The 9,843-nt window shown below is 36.9% G+C and overlaps 1 protein-coding gene across 4 annotated transcripts; it reads left to right on the plus strand.

Annotated features, from left to right (window-relative positions):
- UBC23 (ubiquitin-conjugating enzyme 23) lies at positions 1-9,540 on the plus strand. 4 transcript variants are annotated; one of them, XR_003637440.2, is made up of 9 exons: positions 27-170; positions 1,281-3,251; positions 4,017-4,154; positions 5,273-5,884; positions 6,368-6,437; positions 6,526-6,665; positions 7,386-7,697; positions 8,843-9,147; positions 9,265-9,540. XR_003637440.2 is itself a non-coding variant. In XM_028229386.2 (8 exons), the coding sequence occupies exons 2-8, from the start codon at positions 1,281-1,283 to the stop codon at positions 9,089-9,091; spliced, it is 3,375 nt and encodes a 1,124-aa protein (XP_028085187.1). In that variant the 5' UTR covers positions 1-170; the 3' UTR covers positions 9,092-9,540. The 4 variants fall into 4 exon arrangements, 2 of the variants coding, with proteins under 2 accessions (XP_028085187.1, XP_028085186.1); XR_014349868.1 differs by having other exon boundaries at positions 5,390-5,884; XM_028229386.2 differs by having other exon boundaries at positions 1-170; positions 5,390-5,884; positions 8,843-9,540.
- The last annotated feature ends 303 nt before the right edge of the window (positions 9,541-9,843 follow it).

Raw genomic sequence — 9,843 nt, forward strand, 5'->3', positions numbered from 1 at the left:
ATACCCCCGCACCTTCTTTCAGCTCCGTCTCCCCCATCATATATATTACATATTTCTTCGATCGGTAGAACATCGAAGAAAAAAATTTTTAGAAAAAAAGAAAAAAAGAAGAAGAATAGAAAGCTCTGTGTTCATTGCTGTTCTCGTCTTGAAATTCTACGATTTCAAAGGTATACTCATTCTCTATCCTAAAGATCTCTGTTTCAATCGCTGTAATTACATATACACATATGAACTTGTATGTATATATGTACATTTATACATTGCTTATATTGATAAATTTTGTCTATTTAATGCGTGGCTGATTCAAATCTTTTGATTTCACACAATTTTGTCTAACGATTGTTGGAACGAGTTTTGAGCTCGTGCCTGATGTATCGGTTTGATTGACTATTCGTTTACGTGGTTAATTTTGAGCTGGTTTAGGGTTATTCATTCAATTTTTTTTTTTTTTTTTTTTTTTGAATCTATATTTAGTTTCATGCTCTGATTTTGTTTTATCCTTTTTATAAATAAGAAGAATGAGAAGCCTAGCTTTTGTTTGGTTGCTGAGAAAACTGAGGAAAGCGATATATAGAGAGAGGAAAAACAAAAAAAAAATGACATCTTTGTTCTATACTGATTTGGTAGTCAAAAGTTTACTACTTACGTCAAGCTAAGGCAAGGAGGGAGTGGAGTCATGAATTTGCTCTAGGGTATATCAGCATTTATGATTAAGAACAATTATGCTAGAACAATTAAACAAATATAGATATAGAAAGAAACTTTAGAACAAAACACATAAATTAGGAACAAAACAAAATATGCTTCGCAACACTGAGGAGTTCTTCCGATTTGAATTCCTAATACTGATATGTTGTTTGAGCTCTAATTAGGAATTTAGCGCCATTCATTTATTTGTGGATGGGTGGGAATTTGAACCCATATGTGTCTAATAACGTTCATGCATTAAAACCAAAGGAGATTTCAACATTGACAATTGGAAAGTAGTTATTGCAAAATATATGGGTTTTTGGATTATCGTAAATCATATTTACGTCTACTTTTGAAGTTAATGACAAAACTCATTTTATGTCGAAAATAACTTTTTGAGGAAAACAAATCCAATGAGCATTTTGATAGAAAACATTATTGTTTGCTTGTTAACAGAAGTGAAATGGTGAAACTTCTTCAAGCATGAAATTAATAGGATCCTGTATAAAGGATGTAAACACATATATTTTGATTAAGCATTGGGTTTTGAATGATTCCTTACCCATTTCTTTGCATACGTTTGACAGATGGAAACTCAGCAACATGATGATGTTTCAAAAGTTAATGAACCCACCACAACTGGGCATGATAATTCTACTTTGAATCATTCTGATACAAATGTAAATTCTGAAAGGAGACCAGATGAGGTTGTCAGGAATCTGCAGAATGTCACCTATATTTATCGACAAGATGTTGTAAGGAGCAACTGTAGTGGTAGGATTGGGATTGTGACTGAAGTTGCAGGTGATTCGGACTCAGATAGTAGCATAACCGATGATGAAGATGAGGATGACGAAGAAGATGATGATGAGGCTGGTGGAAATGAGGAAGGTGGCAATGATGACAATGCTAATGGGAGTGATAGGAACAGAACTGCTGACAGTTACAAGAGCGGTCCTCTTCCCCCTGATCAGGTTCGAGTGATTTGGATGGATGAGTCCGAGACAACAATAAATCTTAGTGATGCAACAGTTATTGATAGGGGATTCTTACATGGGGATTTTGTTGCTGCTGCTTCAGACGCCACCGGTCAAGTGGGTGTTGTTGTTGATGCTAATATTTCGGTTGATCTATTAACTACTGATGGGTCTATTATAAAAGATGTTTCATCCAAAGACTTGAAACGAGTGAGGGATTTTACTGTGGGTGATTATGTAATACTTGGTCCCTGGCTAGGCAGAATTGATGATGTTCTAGATAATGTGACTGTGTTATTTGATGATGGCTCTGTGTGCAAGGTTATGAAAGTTGACCCACTGCGTCTTAAACCAGTTGGCAAGAATCTCCTGGAAGATGGCCATTTCCCTTACTATCCTGGGCAGCGTGTGAAGGCGAGCTCCTCATCAGTTTACAAAAATTCTAGGTGGCTATCTGGTTTGTGGAAACCTAACCGGTTGGAAGGCACAGTAAGCAAGGTAACAGTTGGGTCAGTTTTTATATATTGGATAGCATCTGCAGGGTATGGGCCTGATTCTTCTACTGCCCCTGCTGAAGAGCAGAGTCCCAAGGGCTTAAAGTTATTATCTTGCTTTGCACATGCAAATTGGCAATTAGGTGACTGGTGCCTTCTGCCATCTTTTGCACCATCTTCTTCCATTCTCCTGGACAAGGGTTTATCAAATCCAGAACTTTACGATTCCACAAAAGGGGTATTAGATTCTGCTCAAATGGTACCTGAATGTGATTCAGAAGTGGTTGATGTGGACAATGATGTGGAAAATGCATTGGAAGGAACCACTGAAAATGTAGATGGTAATGCATCGCGAGAATCCAGTTCGTGCAGTAGTTCATTGTCAGTTTCAAAGGAGCCTGTCCATGAAACTTGGCCTCATCATCGCAAAAAGATTAGAAAAGTTGTGGTTAGGAGAGACAAGAAGGCTCGGAAGAAAGAGGAAAATTTTGAAAGAGCTCTTATGATTGTCAATATGAAGACAAGGGTTGATGTAGCATGGCAGGATGGAACAACAGGATATAATTTGGATTCAACAACTTTGATTCCTATTGATAGTCCTGGCGATCATGAATTTGTAGCAGAACAGTATGTAGTTGAGAAAGCCACGGATGACAGCAATAATGGTTGTGAAGTTAGACGTGTGGGGGTTGTAACAAGTGTTAATGCAAAAGAGCGGACAGCTTGTGTGAGGTGGTTAAAGCCAGTTTCTAGGCCAGAAGAATCTAGAGAGTTCGATAAGGAGGAAGTGGTGAGTGTTTATGAGCTTGAGGGTCACCCTGACTATGACTACTGTTATGGGGATGTAGTTGTTCGGTTATCACCTGTTTCTCCTGCTTTTGGAGACTCTGTTGAGGAAGCAAAGAAGCTGATTAGTCCAAATGAGGTTAAAGAAGATCCAAAAAAGAGCTTGGGATGTAAGAAAGATGAGGGTGCATCCGCCAATGAAGCTTGCATGGACTTCTCAGATCTTTCTTGGGTTGGGAACATTACTGGTCTAAAAAATGGTGATATTGAAGTTACATGGGCTGATGGGGTGGTTTCAACGGTATGTTCATTACCAAAGACTAGTAAAATATTAGTGGCTTAACCCGTATGGATAGCCTAGCAGCAAAGGGGTTAGACCCTGGGACCTGTAAATCTGGACATCCTGGGTTCAACTCTTGCTAGTGTCTCCCAGGCTTAATCGACACCTTTGGTTTCCCGCGCGGGGGGGGGGGGGGGGGGGTGTGAGTGCAGGTTTACTCTGCGGGGGTGGGTCCAATGTGGCCCTACCTTGGGGAGGTTCCTTGTCATAAATATATATATAAACTGCTCTATGTTTCATAAAGGATGTCCCATGTTCCCGTTAATCCCAGTTTACGAGTGTGCTTAACTAGTTGGCCTTTGCATCTATGATATAATAGAAACTTGTTTCCCTATTACCTACTATTCCCTCTTAAATTGACTAACTTAAAATGATAAAAGACTGCTGGGCCTTTAATTTGATTGCTCAAGAGCATACCACCTTGGGTGATTGTATGACTTTTGTGTTTAGTTTATGACTTTTACAAACTAATAATCTGCTGGGTGCTCAGAGGATGGGAGGAAAGGAAAGCTCAAAATCTCATGACTTTTATGTATGAAACAGCAATTGTCAGATTTTTGATATTCCTTTTCTTTTCTTCTAAATTCTCAGATGTTAAATCTAAATAGAAAATGAAGGTTTTTGTATTCAGTTCATCTGCATATTTGCTCATATAATAATTATTAATTCTTCTTGTAAGGGAGTTGCCACAGTTCTTGATTGAAAGGGTCTGGTGTTTGGTACTAGGTTGGCCCTCAAGCGATTTATGTTGTTGGTCGTGATGATGATGAGTCAATTGCTGCTGGAAGTGATGTTAGTGATGATGCTGCTAGCTGGGAAACTGTTGATGATGATGAGATGGATGCCCTTGAGAATGAAAACAAGGTTCGTTTTTATCTTTAAGGCTATGTTTGGATGACAGAAATCTTGAGGGAGAATCTGCATGTCATTAGTAATTACTAGTAATAAAATTCTTGTGTCAATGTTATTCATGTGTTTGGTTTTGTTAGGAATCATCTATGGAAAAGTGAAAAAATATTACGTATTGTGGGCCCAATTATTATTTGTTATTCTTAAATGGCTAAAATTCCTCTAGGAATGTTATTTATCAAAAAAAATACTCCCTCCGTCCCATAATATTAGTCCCTTATTCCATTTTTCATTGTCCCAAAATATTAGTCCCTCTTCAAAAATCAAGTACAAAAATAATATAAATTTCCCATTTTGCCCTTCTTTTAAATTCATAAATAATATAAAAAGTACAATTATGACATTGATATTCTCAAAAAAGTGTACTATCAAAGGGTAATTTTGGAAAACCAACTTTTTAAAAGTACAATAATTGTACTACCAAAAAAAGTTGGATTCCCCAAAAGGGACCATTATTTTGGGACGGAGGGAGTATAAATTCCTCTAGGAATGTAAGATTTTCATGGGGAAGTGGGAAATTAGATTTCTACTTAGTTTGGGAATGTGATTCCTACTAAAATAGATTACCAGGAATCACTTTCCTATTCCAATCCATTCCAGACGCAGGAATCATGGGGACCCAAAATTGCATTCCCATTCTCCCCAAGAGTACTGTCATACAAACTTAGCCTAACAATGTTCTGAGGTCCTTCATTTAATACTTTTACCTGTAACTAATAACCCTTGGCCTCATAATTTGGTAGTGGTGTAGTGGGTTGTGGATATTAGTGGTGTTTATCACGGTTAAACTTATGAACAAAAGGGAAATTAAAAAGAAAAGGGAAATTATTTTTCTGTAAGAGGAAGTAGTGCTATATGGTGTTTCCTAGGTACCATTGATGCTGTCCTTTTTGGGATATCTGGATCAGGATTTATAGAAAATTTTCCTGCAGCATTTTGTACTGGTGGCTTGTCTCCTGACTTAGATATAATGAAACAGTTGATCATAGTTATACAACAATATGAGATTTGTATCACGTGCTAGGTGGTCATCAAGTTTGGAGACATTTTATTCAGGGTTGCCTTGAATGTAGGACAACCAAGTTATTGACTGGCTATTCTGTTGGTGGACCATGCTCATAATTCTGTTGGCGGACCATGCTCATAATTTGTTAATCTGGTCAAGTGAATCATTGATGTTCTTTAATCAGGAAATTCGGCTGCAAAATGCTACTGACATCAGCCCCAAGTCAGAGGATAGCACAATGATTGGAGAAAATTCTGGAAGAAACGGACCGCTTTCTATTCCCCTTGCTGCACTTGGCTTTGTTACCCGACTGGCCAGTGGAATATTTTCACGGGGAACAAAACACTCGGATCCATTTGGTTTGGACTCCACAGGAGAAAATGAACCTCAATCTCAGGGAATGGAAAACATTTCCATCAGAGGTGATTCTGGTGATGAATCTAGCTCTCGGAAATCTAATTGCACTGATAATTGTGGTGTGGGAACTACTCATGGAAAAGGAGATGAGCATGTTGTTGAAGACAACATAGATTTATTAGACATAGCAGAAGCTCTTTGCAGCTTGAAGCCTGAGGCACAGTATCTTTCTTCATGCCATGGGGATAATGTTTCCAGTTTCAAAGGCTTTGATATTGCAAAAGAGCCTGGGGACCATTATTTTCTTGGTGCAAATGGACAGGTAAATCATATATTTTTCTTTTCTTGATAGTTTCGTTTTGTGAGCTGCCTAATTGTATCATTGTTGCAAAAATTATTCTTCCATTCATACAAACATATCATGCCGCTGCAGTAGACTCCCCTTGTTCAGTACATTCTGGCAGATGTACATCTTATAACTTCTGTGAGTAAGAAGATCATCAGGTCTTTGTCTGTCTAGTTTTCACTTCTGAAATTGGCTGTGACCTACCAATTTTTGTTTGCGTTAATTTTTATTTTTATTTTTTTAAAAAAAGAATTTGGGTTACTGGTTAGTGTTAAGTTGGTTCCATAATAGAGACGCAGAATTGGCTCTAGGTTTCTAAGGGGCCTCTAACTGGGCAGATAGTTTTCCATACTCAAAATTATTTGGGAGGAACATGCTGTCAAAATTAGGTCCATGTCACTTTGTTGCACTTGTGGTTTTGTGAATGATTGACTCTTAATTCATTAACTACATTTTCAGAATAATGCTGGAAGGAAATGGCTGAAGAAGGTTCAACAAGACTGGAGTATCCTTCAGAATAACCTACCCGGTATGCATTTTGTCGGATATCTAAAACTCGGTTAATCATGCCCAACATCAGCTGCTTATGGTTTAACCAGTTTTAAATACTTGAACAGATGGGATTTATGTACGAGTTTATGAAGATCGAATGGATCTCTTGAGGGCGGTGATAGTTGGAGCATATGGGACACCTTACCAGGATGGCCTTTTTTTCTTTGATTTTCATCTTCCGCCAGAGTACCCTGATGTTCCACCGGTACACAAAATTGATAATGTTTATATGTATATATATTTATTTATTTGTGAAGAAATTGGTCTTAAAAACTAAAAATCTAGCCCTATTTGGACAAATTTGCATGGATAGCTAGACAAGAGACCAGCCCGCAAATGTGGGGGATCTACTGGGGCTCCTTCATGTCGGGCTTGAGCTGTAGATTACCCCAGCCCCACCGAGGGCATTGTGGGAGTTTTGTCTTCTGGTTGGCTTCTTGTTACCTAGCTCTTTTGGATTGTATGTTAGAAACATCCTATTTAAAATAGGCTTTAGCTTATTTGTAATTGATGTTTTTTCATGCTTTCCTTCTTTATCTTGTAATGTTTTATTTTTTTAATAAAATATTACCCTTTTGCTGATATAAAAAAAAAAAAAAAAAAAGAAGCCGGTGGTCACAAGATTATGAATCTTAAGAGTTGTTTGAGATGTTCTAAATAAATGCACTTTTTGACTTTTATGAAATATGGGTTGAGTTTGAAATGATGTGGTAAAGAGGTGATGTGACTGAAATAGGATAGTGATTTTTTGGCTTTTTTAGAGGATGACAAACAAGGCCTTAACCCTTGTCTTCTTGTCAACCAAATCACATGGGAGTGAAACTTCAGCACTAGGTCACCACCCTCTGGTGGTTGCATGAACCTTACTGAATTGAAGATAAAAAGGATTATGTTTTCATTTTCGATTCTTCCTGTGATTTTGCAGTCAGCATACTATCATTCTGGAGGGTGGCGAATTAACCCAAATTTGTACGAGGAAGGCAAGGTTTGCCTTAGTCTTTTAAATACCTGGACTGGCAGAGGAAATGAAGTCTGGGATCCTTTGTCCTCAAGCATCCTTCAAGTCCTGGTTTCACTGCAGGGGCTAGTACTAAACTCTAAGCCATATTTTAATGAAGCTGGATATGATAAGCAAATCGGGACAGCTGAAGGAGAGAAAAATTCGTTGTCCTACAATGAGAATACATTCTTGCTGAACTGCAAGACAATGATGTATCTTATGCGAAAGCCCCCAAAGGTGATAAAACCATATTCAGCATTTTAATTGTTTCTCATTTTAACCTTGCCATTTTTGCTCTTGTTGTCATCAGAATAATCACTCTTAAGACTTAAACACCCCCCCCCCCCCCCCCCCCCCCAAAAAAAAAAAACCAAAATAATAATAATAATAATAATTCTAAATAAATAAATAAAGAATCATCACTCTCATGTAGTCTTTGCAATCATTCATGATGGTTATGGGTTATGAGCACTTATTCCTAGATATTCTTTTTCTTTTTCTTTTATTATGCATATTTGATATAAGCTATTTTTACTTCAATACCTTGCTAGTTGCTATGATTGGATCTTTCTGTATGTGTTATAAATGAAAAGTAAAATAAGCTTACTTTTTACTCAATAAAGCCTTGAAGTTCAGGTACTTGGTCTGAGCTTCACAATTTCTTTCTTACTACAAGCTCTAGTTATAACCATTTATCCTTTAGTACATCATGTGCCACCTCATTCTATGTTCACGTATTTGGGACCATCTGCAATGAGTTTTATGCATTTGTTTTCATATGTACAACCTGTGTTCTTCCATGAGTGCATTTATCTTCATTCTCTTTAATTTTGTTGTCACTCATCCATTGCACTATTTTTTTGTAATGATTAAAAGTTAAAAGCATTGTTTCTTGATTGTTGTCCAACATTCTATACGGTAAAGCAAAGGTTGGGTTATGGTCGTTTAATGATATGTTTGTTCTACTTGACAAGTATTTCACTCTAGAATCATTCCCTGCTTCATTTATCAAGGTTTAATACCCATAACATCTTGCTCAAATTCTCGTTCCTTAGGGAGTCTTGCTAGTTAAGTACCTCTAGTTCTATTGACCTTACATTTTCTTTTTTTCATCTCACTGGGCTGTGTGACGTGAAAAATCATTTACAGTTCTAGACAGTGGCAGTTAAAACGGCTTACTCTTTAACTTGTCTTCTTCTTCCTTCCTTTTTTTTTTTTTGTTAATTTATTTATTTTTAATTTTTTAATGTGAAATTTGATACTATCATTAACATAGAAGTTCCTTGTTTGGGAGTTTTTTTTTTCATCTTGAGGATGCTGCTGACTATGCTTTTAGAACTTAGAACTTTTAATTTGTAATCATGTTAATGATATCTCTCTAGGACTTTGAAGAGCTTGTCAGAGACCATTTCAGGAGGCGAGGTTATTACATCCTCAAGGCCTGTGATGCTTACATGAAAGGCTACTTAATTGGTTCTCTGACAAAGGATGCCTCTATAAGCGACAAAAGCAATGCAAATGCAAATTCAGTAGGTTTCAAGCTAATGTTGGCTAAAATCATGCCGAAACTTTTCTTGGCGCTTAATGAAGTTGGAGCCGATTGTCACCCATTTAAGCATCTACAACAGTAGTCATAGCACCAGTCCTCAAAAGGCCAATCTCGCAGTATCTTCATCGTGCAAAAGAGGTCTGCCTTCATGATTTTATGCTCTTTTTTAAAAAAAAATCATTTCTAATACTCCAATGTAAAAAACTTTAGATGCTTTAGGATTGTTTCAAAACATTCTTTTGTCATGTTTGAAAGCTTGGCAGCCCGAACTTTTTGGAGCAAAGTTGAAGGGTCTACTGACTGGCTGTGTGTCAGCCAATGTGAAAAATTTCATCAGTCAAGACAACAAATTGGGGAATGATTAAAAGGCTCCTGAATTTGCCTTCGCTTGTTGTGTTTACACATTTTTTTATTTTTTTACTTTTATTTTTATAAATATTTTCCTCTCCCTCTACGGGTTGAGGAGGCAGAAGGGGTTTTGCATTGACTGTCCAATTTATTCAGCAATGAAGAATAAAATTTGTTGTCGGACGTTCTAGTTTCTCTATTATGGCATTTTGTTGTATGTTCATATAAATTGTTTTGGGAGCTCTATGCTTGGTTTGCTGTTAAAATTTATTAGAGACGCTCCAAGAGTGAAGAAACATATTGATTCCAAAATATTCCTGACATCAATATGTTTATGTGAAACAAATTGTAAAAAATAAACTTTTTACAAAAGAGATCTGAACTATTTGTTTTGTATATTTACATTTTTTCTTCTGAATTTACATTTGCTATGTAACTTTTCTTCTGTCAAAGTAAGGTTGGAAAGGAGAGATCAAACTCGGATGC

The sequence above is a fragment of the Camellia sinensis genome, chromosome 2 (assembly GCF_055761805.1).
Source record: "Camellia sinensis isolate YWXY chromosome 2, ASM5576180v1, whole genome shotgun sequence".
Lineage (NCBI taxonomy): Eukaryota > Viridiplantae > Streptophyta > Magnoliopsida > Ericales > Theaceae > Camellia > Camellia sinensis.

Coding starts and splice junctions, on each gene's coding strand:
- UBC23 (XM_028229385.2), top strand. CDS start 1,281: ATGGAAACTCAGCAACATGATGATGTTTCAAAAGTTAATGAACCCACC. Junction 3,252..4,016: donor CTGATGGGGTGGTTTCAACG/GTATGTTCATTA, acceptor GTTTGGTACTAG/GTTGGCCCTCAAGCGATTTA. Junction 6,666..7,385: donor AGTACCCTGATGTTCCACCG/GTACACAAAATT, acceptor GTGATTTTGCAG/TCAGCATACTATCATTCTGG.